This window comes from Hydra vulgaris, chromosome 13 (assembly GCF_038396675.1).
Source record: "Hydra vulgaris chromosome 13, alternate assembly HydraT2T_AEP".
NCBI lineage: Eukaryota > Metazoa > Cnidaria > Hydrozoa > Anthoathecata > Hydridae > Hydra > Hydra vulgaris.
Genome location: NC_088932.1, coordinates 48,217,672 through 48,235,208, shown reverse-complemented (window position 1 = coordinate 48,235,208; position 17,537 = coordinate 48,217,672). Strand labels below are relative to the sequence as shown.

Below are 17,537 nucleotides of genomic sequence, written 5' to 3'. Positions count from 1 at the left end.
CTAGATCTGTTAATTGGTCACCAAGATGTGACCTTTAGATTTCTTTTTATGAGATTTTCTAAAAAGAAAGGTTTACACTAATAATCCTCAAACCATTCAATATCTGTAAGAAAACATAATTAGGCAAATTACTCAAATTGAACTGCAATTATGTCAATATTTAATGGAAAATTTTAAAAGATTGAAGGCCTGTAGAGGTGGTCACTTTTCTATTATTAACTGCGATGTGTCTACTTGAATATTTAATAAAGATATCTATTAATTTTGAAAAAATTTTAATACACATTTGAAAAAAAGTAAATACAAATTTGAATACTCAGATTATTTATACCACACTGGTTTTTAATACTAACAACAAGTGTAGTTGTAGTTTTTTGATTTTAAGTTAAAATTTTAAAGTTTTTAAAATGTAATAAAAGTATAAAATAATTAAAAATATTTTATATATTTTAAAAAACTGTAACTTTAACTTGAATTTTATTGAGCATCAATTTATTTGCAATAATGGCACTTTTTTAAAGTTGTTTTTTTACTCCACTTTTTTAGTTAATCAAAGGAATGAACTTTTATGACTAAACACATTTGGCAATTGAAGGAAAGTTTAACTTTGAATACAATTTTTTTTGATTAATATACGAAGAGCTTCTTTTAATAGTAATGTCAAATTGTATGTTTTTGGAAAACTTTTACTACTAGTATATGTAAATATTCAAATTTCAAATCTTTCGAATCAAATCTAATCTTCTTAAGAGAATCTACTTGGGGAATATTTTTGGATTGGATTTATTTTCTAATAAAATATTATCTGCTAAGGTTATTATTATGCTCCATTTTTTTTTTGTCTTAATTCAATTCACTAATGTTATAAATCACTTTATATTTTAAATCTATATTTCTCATTATATCTGATGGTATTATTAGAAATATAGATTAAATATAAAGAGATTTATGAGATGGAGTCATTATGTATTGATGTGCAACAATACCTAAGTCTAATTAATTTACAAAGATATTTCTATTTAATGAGGGTAAAATTTACAAAAATGTGAAAGAGAGTAGAGAGTGAAACAATATTAACCTTGTTGACGCAGACGATGAACCCAACCATAAATTTTAACCCTTTCTTCTCTATGCTCATTGGTGCTTCGAATTTTAATCTATTATTGAAAATATTTGGTTATAAAACCATATAATACAAACAAATGGTAAAGTGACCGAAATAAAATTTCGGTAATAGACATAAAAATTTAACATTTTTATACTTTATATTTATACTTTTATTTTATAAATATAATTAAAAACCTTTGTTAAAAATATATTTTAAGATAACAGGTTTTCTCTCAAAAATAGAACTTCGCATAAATTAAACCAGTTTGTTGCTTTTTTTAGGAATCCCAATGTAACCATTAAAAAAATGGACACACACATGAATATTAAGAAGAAATGCATTAAATAGTCACCCAGAATCATTTACAAAATAGCCTGAACAGCAAAAAAAAAAAAAATTATTTTGGATGATGAATCTTAATTTACTTAATGTCAAAAGAATGTTTCTTTAAACCTTAAGTATAAAAGAAAAACTAAATTTAAAAGAAAAGTGTTTCCATGACCAGCATTTTCCTCAAATTTTTTGGGTTATTGAATGTTTTAGTCAGAAAGGAAAAGTCAAAACTATTTTACAATTGAGTGAAAGAATCAAGTATTGTTTGAAAAAATCATTTCAGTCAAAAAAAGCACAAAGGTTTGCAAGCTTGACTAAAAAATATTTTAACACAATTTGTCTTGTAAATTGCCAAAAAAGAACTAATTAACTATAAATGCACATTTAAGAATCAATCAACTTGATTTTAAAAATTATTAGCGTTTTGACAGTTACTTTTGAGATATAAGTTTATATTTAAATATGATAAAACACTTGAATTTGTCTTCTTTCTTGAAAAATCTTTTGCATTGCAAAAGCATGCTATTGTTAAAATCAATTAAAAGTTGGTGCATTAAATAAAATATTTAAAATATTATTATAACTATTAAAATAAGGGTATTACTATTGTTCAATTTTTTTGAAAATACCTGTTATAAATATCTTTATTATTACAAACCAAACCTATCCTCAAATCAAATTATCTTTGAAATTTTGAACACTAGTAAAAACAAAATCAAACCAGTTTAGCAGCAGGAAGAGATTTATCTTCTACAATAACAATTCCTCTTGCTTCCTCTAAATTCTTTTCGTGCTGAGCAGCTTTTTCAGCCTGAAAGTTAATTATACTGTTTATACTGAAAGTTAATTATACTATATATATACATATATACATATACACACACACACACACACACACACACACACACACACACACACACACACACACACACACACACACACACACACACACACAGAGTGCACCAATATTATCTTCAAACATCTGCATTTGCTTAAAAATTTGAAAAATAAATGCAGCATTTTACTATTTTAATAGGAATTTAAATAAAAAATTAGCTTTGTCAATTTTATTTATATTAATTTATTTAGAATTAGTTAAACATTTGTTTCCATTTTTATTATTTGTTATTAATTGTTGTTTGCTCTCAATTTAAATAAAAGACTCGTATTTAGAATTTAAATATGTTTTGCCTTTTTATTCTAGAAATTTTATAAGGAACTTAAAAAAAAACTTTTTTTTCCATTTTTATAACTATGTTATTTTGAATTTCAATAAAACGTTTTGCAATTTTTGCTTTAATTTATTTAGAATTTAAATTATTCTTGTGTCCTTTTTGTATCAAATATTTTATTATAAACATGAATAAAAAGTTCCTATTTTGTTTTTATTTTAAATAAAACATTTTTTTTTAATTTAAATAAAATGTTAGTTTTGCTATTTTTATTTTAACTGTTTTGTTAATTTATTATAAACTTTATTTTTTTGCTATTTTAAATTCAATTATTTTATTCAGAATTTTAATAACTTTTTCTTTTTCATTTTTATTTTCATTAATATTTTTTACATAATTAAGTTTTAAAATTGCGCACACCAGCTTAATAATGCTTGCAGTTAATTACAAACTGTAAGGACTTGGCCAGGAAGATGTGCAAGTTCAGGCGATTATATGACCACACAAATAATATTTTGTTTTGACAACTTTGATCAAAACTTTGAACATAAAAACATATTCAATCACCATCTATTACATCTTTTACTGCTACTTCATACACTGATAAGTAGCAGTATCTCTTCTACTAATTAACACACTGTTTAATTTTAATAAGTATTAAATAAATAGTATTTAAACCAAAAAACTATAATTTTATGGGGAAAAAAATTGTTTTTTTTATATTGCAATAAAAATGATAATTATTTTTAGATATTTTTATAACATGATTTCATAACATGTCTTTCTAAAAAGCTTATTTTGCTAAATAAAATAGTTTTATTACTGTTTTGTTTTTTCTGTAAAGATTAGATTTCTTGAAGAGCTTGTTATCGGCAACAAATTGGCAAAAAGTCTACTGAGTTTTTAACCTAGGAAACACAAACTGTGTACATTAACTTTATAACTGTATTTATCCTTTACAATATAATATAATAAATATAATATAATAGTTTTCCAATTCAAAAAAAAATGTTTTTATAAGAATTATAAGTAATAGTCTACTTTTTGTTAAAAAGATAACAAAGAATATCTTTTAACAAAAAATAAACAGTGTAGTAAATTTAACTAAAATTAAATTTTTAAAATGTTTGCAGCAAAAATGTTTATATACGACTTTTACATAATAGTGTGTGGTATAAAAATTCAAATACCTTTTGCATTATTATGAGAGACTATTATAAGTATAAGCATGTCTTATAAAAAAAGAGTTTTGGAAATAGATAACATCAAACCTTGTATCTTAACTAATGTTTTTATATTAAAACACTTTTAAATAAAGTAACAATTTATTAATAATTATTTTTGTGTTAAGCATTAATGAAATTTGTATACTATTTTTTTAAATTTTCAAATTTAATAAGTCAATGTAAGTTATGTAAGTATTTATTTATTATAACAATATTTAAAAATTTAATTATTTAGATTTTATAAACAACAACTTTTTTATAACAGTATTCTCTTTACTTTGTATAAGAATAATTAAAGTTAGTACACTCAAAAACATTTCCTTGAAAAAAAAAAAACCCTGACGGTGCAGGTTATATTAACATTATAATAATTAATGCTAATGTGTATTAACAACTATTACTGTTTAATAATTATTATATAACAGTTTTTATTTAATAATTATATAACTATCAATTATTTTTTTTATCAATGATATATTGGCTTTATCATTGACTCATAAAGAGTCTATGTTAATCAACTAAAATTTAAGTTGATTTATAAAAAAGACAATTTCAAAAACCAATTCCAATTTATGTTAAATTGGAATAGCCGCAGTTAAGTGCACATCAACTGAGTGTTTATTTTTTAGACTAGGCACTCTTTTAATTAATAGAAAAGATTTTCTAGATTTAAAACTTGAAAAAAAAAGTTTGCACCACAAAATTGAATATCCTCCTTAGAGTTTCCACAGTTTTCAATCATTGTATTGAAAACCGGTATTTAACTAAATTTTATCAATACCAAAGCCATTTCCGAATAGCGATTTTTACAGTTTTTAAAACTTTAATAAATTGAACTTAATAAAGGTAGCAATTTGCACTAATGTACTATTTGTGTTTGAATTTTGTAAATAAATGAAAAATAGAAGTTATTTTGTTATGCTGTTGCAAACCACAAGTTTGTTTTTATTAGTTAGTTACTTTGTGGTATTGTAATTATTGCAACACTACAATTTCCCTTGAATAATTTGTATGATTATTTTTGGAAAAGTTTTAACAATTACAACATTACAATTCCCTTGGACATTATTTTTGCATGAAGAAGTTCATGAATGAAGGTATATTATAGCTGTAGTGTTAACTTAAGTTTTTAATAATTTTTATAATGCTAAACAATAAATTGTTTAGCATTATAAAAATTATACATTTAATTATAATAGTTAATATATCTACTTATATAAATAAATAATATACAAGTAAGTAATGTAATTTTATTTGCGTTATATTTATTTTACTTTACTTTATATAATTTGCAGCAAAGGATGGCATATCTTTAAGAACAATTACAAAATTCGATGCAATAAGAGAGTTTATTCAAAAAAGTGTTTCCAAAAAGTCAAACCACAGTCGCAAAACTAATAATGTTATATTACGAGATAAAAAAACAAGATCTGTGTGATGAAATTTCTATTTTGAAAAAATATGGTGAAAAGTTCAGCATAATAGTTAATGAATGGACTGACATCTCCGTTAAAAGGTATATAAATGTAACTCAAAAACTTCATAATAAAGTTGCTTATAAGTTGGGTCTTATTAAAACTGATGGTTCCTGTGATGTTTTCACAACCGAAGAATTAGTGAAACAAAAATTGAGAGAATTTAGGTTAGATTTTACGTACATAACTGATTTTACGTACATAACTGCTTCTACTCACGATGGTGCTGCAGTAATGCAAAAATATGAACAAATAATTCTGTAGAGAGGCAACTGTGCCACAATCATAGTATTCATCTGGCCATAACCGATGTTTTCTTCAAAAATTTATGCACCAGCAACGACTGAACATGTTTGAGTGACAAATCAAATAAAGACGCAGATAAATATAATAAAGCAAACGATTCTGAAGAACTTCTTTTTAATCTTACTTTGGAAGAAAATAAATATTTAGGTTCTGATTATAATGACAATGATTATCTTAAGAGATTGAATCGCAGCAATATTTTTAACCATATCATAGAGAAAACTGTTCATGGAAGCAGTAACAGAACATTTCGAGATGACATCAAGTCTGTATTGAATAATTCACATAAACTGATTAAATTTTTAAAATTGTCAAGCGTTCGTAGCTCCATATTGCAAAAGCATGTTTGCAAACAAGAAAATAAAAAACTGATGCTAAAACTTGACATTAAAACTTGGTGAAACTCTTTGGTTCTCATGATGATTGGTAAAATTAAAATCATACATTCAAAAAGCAGTTTTGGACATTAGAACAAATTGTTTTTATGATGAAGTTGATTTTAATGTTTTAAAAGATATTTTAAAAGTGTTAAAACCTATTGAAGTGGCTGTTAAGGAGCTAAATAAGGATAATTCAACTATTCCGACCAGTGAAGTTATTCACAAATTTTCTGAACAAATGTCAAACTTAAGTGCAGTGATGTTAGATTTCCTCAAAAAGCGATACGATGAGCGATGCAACAAAGATTTAGTGTCACTAATGAGATAATTGCAAAATCCTAATTTAAATGTCACAAATTAATGATGGCTTCAAATATTCATCAAAGTCAGAAATTATTCAATATGCAAAAAATATAGTCAAATAAACAAAACTTTACCAAAGTATTGGATAGTGTCAATGTCAGATCATCGAATAAAGAAGTTGCTGAAAAAGCCAATAAAAACCTAAAGACACAGTTACAACAATCCCTAACAAATATGGTTTCTTTCCAACCCAAAAGAAGCCAAAAAAAACTTTTTTGGGGAGGAAGCCAAATGAACTTTGATATATTAAATCCATTAATATTTTTTACTATTTTTAGAACATTAAATTATTGAGTTATTACTGCTTGATAAAATATTTTTAATATTTTAAATAATACATTTATTTTTAGATATTAAAAAGTAAAAAAAAATAATATAAAAAAAGAAAAATGTGTAATTTTCTTTTTCTATTTTATTTTTCATTTTCATCAAGTTTTCTAAGGATTTGGCTGAACTTTTTAAATGTATTTTATAAATACCACGCAATGTGGGTATTGAACTGTTTTGAATACTGAAAACAAGTATTATAATTTTTCCATATTTTGGAAACTCTTCCCCTCCCCTTGTAACAAATTTTCACAAAATATTACCCCCACCCCAACTCTATTATGTAATTTAATTTGTGAACAGCCCTTTAAGATAAAAATAAAAAATCATTACTAACGGAATTTTTTCTTATAGCGTAATAATTTACAGGCGTAATTATTTAGTAAAAAAAAAAAGTAAATTAAATGTGTAACTATTAAACAATTGTTAGAGCTTCTTACTTTATTTTAAAGGATTTTCTTTATTAATAAAAAAACATTATAAGTAAAAGTAAAACTTGATTTAAATTATCTTAGCATTTTAGTTTTTTAAGTTTTATTATAGTTGAGTTTTATATATATTTTTTTTGTGTGTGTTCTTTTTAATTCCTTTTTTTTTTTTACTTTTTATTTTCTCTTTTGTTAAGATTTATTTTCTTTTTTTAGTTAAGTTTAGATATGTTTTTTCAGCACATTTTGTTAGAGTTTAACATGTCAAAACACAAAAAACAAAGTATTATTTGCATGGTCAGAGTGCGAATAATGTGTACATCTTCTTGACCAAGACTGATAAATATATATATATATATACATATATATATAAATATAAATATATATATAAATATATATATATATATATATATAAATATATATATATATATATAAATAAATATACACACACACACACACACACAATAAGTCTATCAAATAAACTATGCGAATCTAATAAATATAGTAATAAATAATAATAAACTTAGGATTAAATTATTTTAAAATTATTTTGATTAAACTTATTCATATTGTTTTAAATTATGAGAGTTAATTATATAGAGTTACCTCTCTTTTTATTCTATCTTCAGCTTTTCGTTGCTCCTGTGAAAAAAGTTTTAACATTTTCTTTAACTGAGCTTTGGCTATTACTTCATATTTATTGGATTCTGAATTCTTAGCATCAACCATTATAACTGGGAACGGTTCTTGACCAACATGTTTCATTGCTTGAAGTACAGTTTTGAATGGTGCTGACTCAGTCCCATTTCCATTTTCATCACTACCAGTACTTTCCGATGTATATACTGCTGGTTTATCTAAAAAATATTGTTAAACTTTATTACTACAACTTCTAATAAGACTTAATTTATTTCCTTAAAAACATTTTACTTTAAGGAACTATAAATTTTATAATTTCCAATAAATCACTGTAATGACTAAGGTTGATATGAATAGGACAAAATGAAATGACTGAATAATAATTATTAAATTGAATATAGAATTTTGTGTTATATAACAAAATTTTTAGGTTTTTAACCCCAAAAAAATGTTCCTTAAAAAAATGAGCTCAAAAATGGTATATGTAATAAAAAACTTTCTACAACAATTTCTGCAAAAATAACATTACACAAGGAAAACTCTTTATGTACATTTATTTTAATGTGAGAAATATTCTAAAAACAATTGTTGTATAATTAAAAGTTATGAATGTAAAATAATCGAAAAACAACCATAAGAAAAAAACTAAAAAATTTAAAATTTCGAAAGTTTGAAAAAAAAAAAACCTATTCCTACTTACCTAGTAATGCTTAAAATTAACATTTATAAAACAATATAATTTGTTTTATTTGAAATCTTTTTAATTCTATTAATTAGTTTAAAAAGTATCAAAATAATAGCAATAAACAATCATGAGATTTTTTTTAAAAAAGTAACAATAACAACAATAAAATTATTAATACTATTATATTAAATATATAAATATTATCATAACAATAAAACTTATAAAAAGGGGAAAAAAGGTTTTATTAGTTTTGAAGGTAACTTCAGATATACTGAATTCTACTATATAGAACTAAATGTTTTTAATAATTTCTGATAAATAAAGTAAAGCATTTAGCAACTCTATTAAAAGTGTTATTTAAAAGCTTCTGTTATTTTATTATTTTGCAAACTTTATAAAAGTAGCATTTAAAATCAATGCTTTAATTATTTAACTAACAATTATAACAAAAGTAAAAAAAACCTTGGAGTTGATAAAAAAAATAATGTAAAAAAAATTCTTATTAAACTTTTTTTAATTTTAAAAATACAGTCCATTTTGAACTAAAATGTTATGGTTAAGTTATGGCTGATTTTAAATGCCCAATTTCAATTTAAACTTTATCAATTTGATTATAAGTTTTTTTTTATTAACTATTTTAATTATAAGAATTTTGGGCTTTTAACTAACCTTTATAGGAGCTAAATGTTCTCTCTATAAATTTTTGCTCTTTGAAAATAATTCTGTTGGGTATAAACTCAATTTTATGGTATCCACATGTTTTTGTTAATGATCTTCTTATGTGTTGTAAAGAAGATACTTTTATTAAGCAAGCAAATTTAGAAGAAATGTGTCGATACAACATAATTAACTGGAATCTAATCAAAAAAGAGATAAGTCTTTTGAAAAGGAATAAATCTTTCGTATTCAGCAATAATTTTTGAGAAAATCAAAGCTGTTGGAACATATCAATTAATTATCCATGATAACTTGATTCTTTTCATAAAAAAATTTACAAAAAATTTTTGTAAATTTTTATAATAAAGGATTTTTTTTACAGCATTTATAGCATTTCTAACATCTTTAAAGCAACTAATTTCCAAGAATAAAGTACATGGTTCAGTAGAAAAACTTAAATAAAAGGAAAAAGTAGTCCAAAAGCTTCCTAAAAAATAAATCTTATAAACCAGACATTTTGTAAAAAAATATTCAGAAATAATTTATTTAATAATTATTTCATGTTAATTATTCAGAAAGCCAAAAATTTGCTAATTTTAAATTTGCTAAAACCATTTAAAACAGCTTTAACCATAGAAAAAATTTGTTTAAACCAAGCAAAATGTTTAATTACAATAAATTCACGCAGGTGAAGCGCAAAACAAACTTTTCAATTGGTTAATAAAAATAAACAAGATAAATAACTATTGCATCATAACATTATCATATTTAAGAGCTATTATAGACCCTTTTCAACAGTGTTGAATATATTTGGGTGATTGGATATCTAAATTCAGAAGTTGAAAATTTTTCTTTATATTTTTTTTCTTGACAATTATAGTTTTTTTTATGAAAAAATGCCTTATTTGGCAATGTTTCCATCAATGTATCTTTAATACATGCATCAGTACTGGAAGGTACTACCACTATAATTATTTTCCTAGAATAGCTCTTGATATTGCCACCACAGTCAAACATTTAGTTTAAAAAAAGCTAAATGTTTTTTTAAAAAAAGGGAAAATATTTTACTTAAGAATAGTTGAATTCAAAATTTTTTAAATACTTTAAATCTCAAAGGTATTAAACATAATTGTTAAACCAGATTAAAATGTTAGAAAAGAATGAACAACGATTTAAAATAAAGAAAAAATATTTGAAAAGAGGTTCTGAACTTATGAATCATTTCCTCATAAGTTACAAGATTTAAAACCAAATTTTGCATTGAGTTTTCTTTGCAATTAATAAGTAATTCTTAAGCACTTTTAATTATTTTAATAAAATTTCTGATTTTCTTCCCCACAACAGTTTACTGTAACTATAACTTATGATACTTTATTTATAATACTTTGCAAAAACTAAATTTACTTTAAACTTTTTATCTTTAGTGAAATAATGATAAAAATCTAGAGAACCAGTTTTAGATAAAATAAATATAGATAAGATTAAATGAATATAAAAAAATTTCAAAACAACAATAATTGTGCTGAAAAAACTCTAAGTGAGAGAAATTTGCACACAAAAAAAAAACAATTTGCAAAAAAAAAAAAAAGAATTCTTTAAGAAAATCTGGTGTAAACTGTAAATGCAGTTCTTGAAGGAAACACCTTAGAGCTTTAACGTGTCTTTAAATGTTGATCAGTGCAGAAGATCTCAAAAGATCTTCTGCACTGATCAACATTTTTCATAAATATTGATCAGTACAAAATAACTTGATGTTATTTTGTACTTATTATTGATGTGATGTACATATTATTGATGTTGTTGATGTGATATATTTTTGGTTATAAAAATTACTTATTAGATTAAAATTTATGGACAAAATTTATACCTTCCTTTAAAGTATATGTACCCACTTAATCATCATTTTAATCTTTTTTTTTTTTTTTTTTCCACTATGCACAAAATAGGATTACATATATAGTGTTTGCTAATTTAAAGATTTAATAAATTAGTAAGTGTGAGTAGGCCGGGTGAATAAAAAAAAGCAATTATTTTACTCAGCATTTTTGAAGTGATTACTCAGATTTACATGAGTAAAAATTCATGTAAAGAGCAAAATCCCTAAAATTTTTATTCACATAAAGCTGAGCAATTACTCCAAAAAGGCTGAGTAAAAGCAATAGCTTTTTCTTATTCACCTAGCCTACTAAATTAGATCTAATATGTAATTAACACATGCATTTAGTAGATAACAACAAAGAAAATAACAAATAAATTTACATATTTGTTTATGGCCAATTTACCACATGTTTCTTATGGCTGCCCTAATAAATAATACTAATTTTTTACTTAACTACAAATGTTTCTACTATTTGAAAAAAATCGTTACTATAACTATTTTACATAATTAAGTTACCCTAAAAAACTTTAAAATTTTCTTTACTGCTTGAGTTAAAAAATCTATAACTCAAATATTATTTTTATACTTATTAAAATGCAAGTAAATAAAAATGATTTTTTTTTTAAAATAAAGCAAATAATTACCTAGATATTAAGAGCAGAAAAAAAAACAATAATATAAAAAATAGATCTAAAAAATTAAATACTTGAATGTGAAACAAATAAGAGCTAAAAATATATATATATTTTTAATTTTTTATAGCCCTTATTTTTTTATCGAAGTTGTATTGAGAGTGAAAATTATTTTAATTTTGATGCTGAAATTATTTTAAATGTTATAGGCTTTCATCAATTTCCATTACAATAGTACAAAAATTGCATGCTAAAATATAAATCAACATACCGACAAATGTGACTAAATAAAATTTAAGTTTAGCAATATTACATTAGATATTTCAACAACATAAAACTTCAGAAAAACCATACTATTGAATAATAAATGAGGTAATTACATTTTACGTTAAAAAAAGAAGAAATTATAAAAGTAAAGCTAAAGGATGGAAGTTTGAGACCTAAAGCAGAATTTCCATTAGTAAAGTATTCTATTAGGCTCACTTGTAACTTTAAAAATGCAAAAAAGGCAATAAAAAATAAAAATATAAGTTAAAAGAAATATCTATCATAATAATAATAGGACAAATAAAGCGGTAATCGCAAATTTTGAAAAGAATGTGATAGGTGAGGGGAGAGTTTCCCTCCATTTCTAACTATTAGGTCAGAAAATAAAAAATCTTTATCATATTAATGTTGAGCATTTGTGAATTTGTGAACTATCTTACTCTTGTCTTAGCAACAACACAAGAAGATGTTCAAATCAACACTATATGTCAAATTACATTAAATACGATGAAAATGTGGTTACTATGAAAATCATGTATATAAAAAAAATAGCTTTCATATACTCAGATTTTCACCAAGGGATCGTCCAAAAATTACACAGAGCTAAAGTTATTTAAAAAAACGGAAATAGGAGATCTTAAACTCTTTTATGCTGTGATTTTCATTAAACTTTATGGGCTATTTGATTTTTTATTCAAATTAAGGCTCTGAGAGGGAAAACCTTTGATCTTTTTTGTTTTAACGCAATTGGAACTTTAAAACATGTTAGTTTACCAAAGCCAAATTTAAGTTTTGCTTTGGTAATTTATTTTTACAGCTGTAATTTTTTTTATTTTAAAAATATTTTTTAAACTTTTTTAGGTTTTAGGTTAAATTAAAGAGTAATAGGGGGAGGAGGAGGGGAGGAAAAAGAGTAAAAAGTGGGGGTAGGTGGAGGAGGAGGAAAAACATAATTTATTAAAATAAAATTTTTATGAATAATTTGTTAATATATAATAATTGCTATAGTAAAGATGTAAATATTTATAAGAACAAATTATTTTTTACGCAAGTGTGTGTAAACATTACACATTTTTTATTTCTTTTTTTAGTAATTAAAGTGCTTCAGAAAGTTCACTCATCCTTCCTTGCCAAACAAGAAGACTACTACAGTTCAGGAGGCTACTTTAGTTGTGGTTACAATGTTCTCTTAACTCTTTAACTCCCAAAAATAAACCTTTGATGAACAAGGCCACTGTGCGGAGAAACAGGTTGCAAGCATTTCCAGGAAATGGGTGCGTCTTGTATGTCAACGCTTGAGTATTTTATTTTAGATAACTTGGTCACGGCCATTTGCAAGTTTTTTTTATATTAAACGTTGTGGAAAAAATTAAGTTTCAAAAACAAAGAAAAGCAAAACTAACAAAATAGGAAATTGTAACAAATATAAATTTAAAAAAAAAATTATATTTTAAATAAATTATTTAAAACATTATTTTTAAAAAAATTATATCATAGTATAATATAATAAGGAACTTAATAGCAGTACTCATTCGAACGTGTTTGACACAGTACTTTTGGCAGCCATTGCAACTGAGCTAATAGTGAGAAAAAGTCACAGCACTTTTTTTAATAAGCAAAGTCAATAAAAGTGTATGCAAATATCTAACTTACGTAAACTTCAAATTATGTAATGTTAAAACATACTAAAACATATATGAAGTTTTACTTTCATTTGAAAATTGCATTGCGGCAAAATCTCCTTAAGATTTGATCTGGTGCACTTATTTCGGTTTTATAAAGTCTTTTATTTATTATATGCTTTCAAAACTTTCATTGGATATGCATACAAAGCCGAGCGGTTATCACGCCGGGCTTCTAATGTGGAAGCCCTGGTTCGAATTTTTCTAAAATACGGTATTATGCAGTAGTGGTGTAGTGGTAGAGTGCTCGCTTCATAAGCGAGAGGTTCCGAGTTTGATTCCCACCACGTCCCTCGTAGTACCGCGCTTAACATGTTTTTTCCGCGCAGCGGCCTTGTTCATCAAGGTTCGTGTTTTGGAGTTATAGAGTTGAGAGAGGGTTATAACCACAAGTAGCCTCCTCCTCATTTGCCAGGCGGCGACGTTAACTTTTTTAAAACATAGGGGGGTCTAAAAAATATGTTTTCATTAAAAACATAATTAAAAAGTCAGATTTTATATTTAAAATAAACTATTCTATTAAATTTATAATTTTGAAAAATTATAAAAAGTTAAAAATAGTATAAAAAAAAGTTTTACAGCTATTATACCACGCCCTCGTTAAACATTCTAAACTGAATGCACAACAATGACAGAACTTAGATAACCATTAAAATAGTATTATACTCTGTATAATATATGTATAATAGACTTAAATTGGGCGCTTTTAACCGAGGCATTTTAGGTAAGGATTTGTATTTCCTACTTAACTTTTAAAAAACATCAGCGACAGGTAAATTGATATACTTTGTTATATGTTTTTTGTTTTACTATTATGTATAAATAAATTGATTTGCAGTTAATAGATGTGGTATTTTTTCCTTTTTTTAATTTGATTAATTTTTTTTAGATTAATCAGATGACATGTTTGTCCAATTGGGATACAATTGAAAACTATTGAAATTTGTTATGTTTTATTAATTTGGTAATAATTATGTAAATAAAAATATCTTTTACAAAGCTATTAGGCATTTTTTTGAAACCACAATCTGTAATGATTTGTATTTTATCTATGTGAACATTAGTCTAAGCTAATATCTAACATATAAACTTCAAGTTATGTAAATTATTAAAAATTATATCAAATTTTGCAGATTTACTTTAACTTGAAAATTTCTATGTGGCAATATCTTTTTAATTTTGATTTATAGCATTTACCAGGTTTTTCATCCATTTAAAACAAACATGACATTCATTTAAAATAAAAATGACATTTATATAAAACATTGTGACAATTAAAACAGTTGTGATTTTCTATAAAAACATGCCCAACGTGATTTTCCTTTCGCTTACACACTTAATTTTTGTCTTTTTAATCTGTTCTAATTTTCTGGAATAAAAAGTAAAACATTTTTAAAGGCCTATAGATATAATATGCACAACATATATAAAGATATTATATACTATAACAAACAAAATGGAGAGAGTTTTTTAAAAAGCATTTTAAAATCTCTAAAAACATTAAAACGTTTTTAAAAATTTCTAAAAACATGGAAACATTGTTGGAAATTTTTTGCACAAATGTCATGATAGAGATACTTATGTTATTAATGTGCTTATGTAATTAGTCTGCTCATTTAACACACATTAAAGAGACAACTTTCTTTCTTATAGATAATAGATTTTACATGCAAATTTTAATTTTCTTTAAAACTAACGAGGCAAGAGCCTTAATAAGCTGCGCATGGTCTGAAAAAAAAAAAGAAACTTATTAAAGAAAAAAATTATAAGGTCTGTCCCTGTTTTTTTTTTTACTTTTTCTATAGAAGTTTACAATAAGTTTACAATAAAGTATTGAATATTAATCGTTAACTCAAAACAAAGATTTTTATATTTTGTTCTTTTTTAAAATTTATTTAAATAAAGCAAATAAAGTGGTTGGTGTGGAACAGACTTACTATGACCAGTATTATACGGGTCATGGTAAATCCGTTATTCCACGTATTCAAGTGTATTTCCTCATGTTTTTTAAAACTTTTTATACTGATGGTAATTAATTAATACATTATAAGCAGGTATTCTCAGGCCCGTACCGAGCCAATTTTGCGCTTCGGGCAAGAAAAGAAAATTGCGCCCCCCTCTTCCCCTCCCTTCCCCCTCCCCCTCCTTAAAAAAAAAGAGAAGAAAATTAAACGAAAAAAATAATTTATTGATCAAAAAATTTATCACATCAAGTTATAAGTAAAATTTGTCATTAAGGTTGCACAAACTTTAGTTCAATGTCACTTTTCTGGCTTTTCTTGAGGCAAATTTACTAGTGACATCATCAAAATCAATGTTGTTTGCCACTACATTTTCAATTGAAATTATAGCCAAACTAGACAAACGTTCTTGGCCCATTGTTCACCTCATATAGTGTTTTATGAGCTTAAGTTTAGTGAAACTTCTCTCACACGTAGCAACTGTGACTGGTATGGTGAGGAAGATGAATAGACTGGTATGGTGAGGAATAGCAATTGTTGTGTTGGGATAAGCATCGGTCAAAGAATATTTATGAATGAGCTGCAAAATGTCGATCGGGCTAGATTTTTCAAAGTTGGCCATCATTGCGGCAGCTTGATATTTAAAGCTTGCCATTTCTGACTGGAAATCGGAAGAATCTAAATCTGCCTTGTAAATTTGAGATAAATTTGCAGCTTTTTTCTTGAGTTCATCCACTGAACTTTTAGAGAGTGAATGCCCACTGAGGTAGCCAATATCAGAGGATACAGCAGACATCAGCCTCAAACCGCCACTCTATTTGTGTAATAATGCTGTCAAACACAAGGTTGCACTGAGATCCGAATTCTGTTTCTGCTGTGAGAAGGTGAGAGTCATCTTCAGCTTCATAAAGTGCTATTCGCTTCACTTTGCGCTTCATCTTAATTGGAAAGCCACCATCAATTCCGCTCTGGTTAGCTTTTTCTGTGGCATCTTTGATAATATTGTCCACCCCAACATCTCAAAAATTCTGAATGGAAGCCTTCAACCATTTCATTTTTTTTACGGCAATGTCAATTGAAATGGTTTTTGACTGAAGCAGTTTGTTTTCCCGGTCAATTAGAGAAAGAATTTGACACCAGAAATCCAACAAACACAAAAAACTGAAATCAATATGAATGAGAAGTTCTTTTGCACTGCTAACTGTGACAGCATTTGTCATGGGATTGTGGATAATGGATTCCAAAACTTGAAGAACATTTTTGATTTGTCTGTGCAATGGTGTAATTGCTTCTTTTTTGGTGTCACTATTTCCCTTTAATGAGATTGTCAACGTTTTTATCAGTTTTTCCCATCTTGACGTGAAGCTTGAAAAAAAGTTAAAGATGGCTTGAACCTTTCCAAAAAACATAATCATGAGTGGGGAAACCTCAGCAGTATGAACACCAACAAGATTTAAAGTGTGAGCTGTGCATGGAACAAATCTTGCTGACTCATTAAGAGAATGGATGTGAGCTTTGATGCCATTGTATTTTCCAGACATATTGGCTCCATTGTCATAGCCTTGGCCCCGGCAATCGGAAATGCTTAGACCATCCTTCTCCAATTTTTCAGTTATCTCTGTTGCAAGACCTTTTCCGGTTTTTTGGTGAGATTCAATGAAGTCCACAAAGCTATCCTTAATTGTGCAGGTTTCATCACTGATGCGGACATACCTGATGATCTGAGTTATCTGCTCTTTGTGGGAGGTATCTGGAGTGCAGTCAATGTGTTCAGCCACTAAAGGATAATAATGGCTATCAACTCAATTAAGCTCAGAAAAATGCCACTGTTTTGTTGACCGATGTCTTCTGTTGTTCCCCGAAGGGCTTGCCCTTCAGGGAACTTCGGGGAACAAGATTGTTCTTGGCACAGACAAAAATTGCATCAACAATCACTTTCAAGATGTCTCTCCGCTTTTTCATCTCTCCACTGATAACTCTCTGTTTATCAGTGTCAGAGTGTTTGGGAAAAATTCTC

The 17,537-nt window shown here is 25.8% G+C and overlaps 1 protein-coding gene across 2 annotated transcripts in view; it reads right to left on the bottom strand.

Moving 5' to 3' along the window:
- LOC100200075 (asparagine--tRNA ligase, cytoplasmic) overlaps window positions 1–17,537 on the bottom strand; it is a 47,739-nt gene that overhangs the window by 25,996 nt on the left and 4,206 nt on the right. Inside the window, exons 2-5 of one of the 2 annotated variants that reach the window (XM_065816436.1) lie at window positions 9,112–9,299; window positions 7,725–7,975; window positions 2,163–2,252; window positions 1,079–1,157 (exon numbers count right to left, since the gene is read on the bottom strand). In XM_065816436.1, coding sequence (XP_065672508.1) covers window positions 1,079–1,157; window positions 2,163–2,252; window positions 7,725–7,975; window positions 9,112–9,286 — 595 coding nt within the window. In that variant the 5' untranslated portion in view covers window positions 9,287–9,299. The remainder of the gene's footprint in view (window positions 1–1,078; window positions 1,158–2,162; window positions 2,253–7,724; window positions 7,976–9,111; window positions 9,300–17,537) is intronic. The other variant, XM_065816437.1, reaches the window with a different exon arrangement.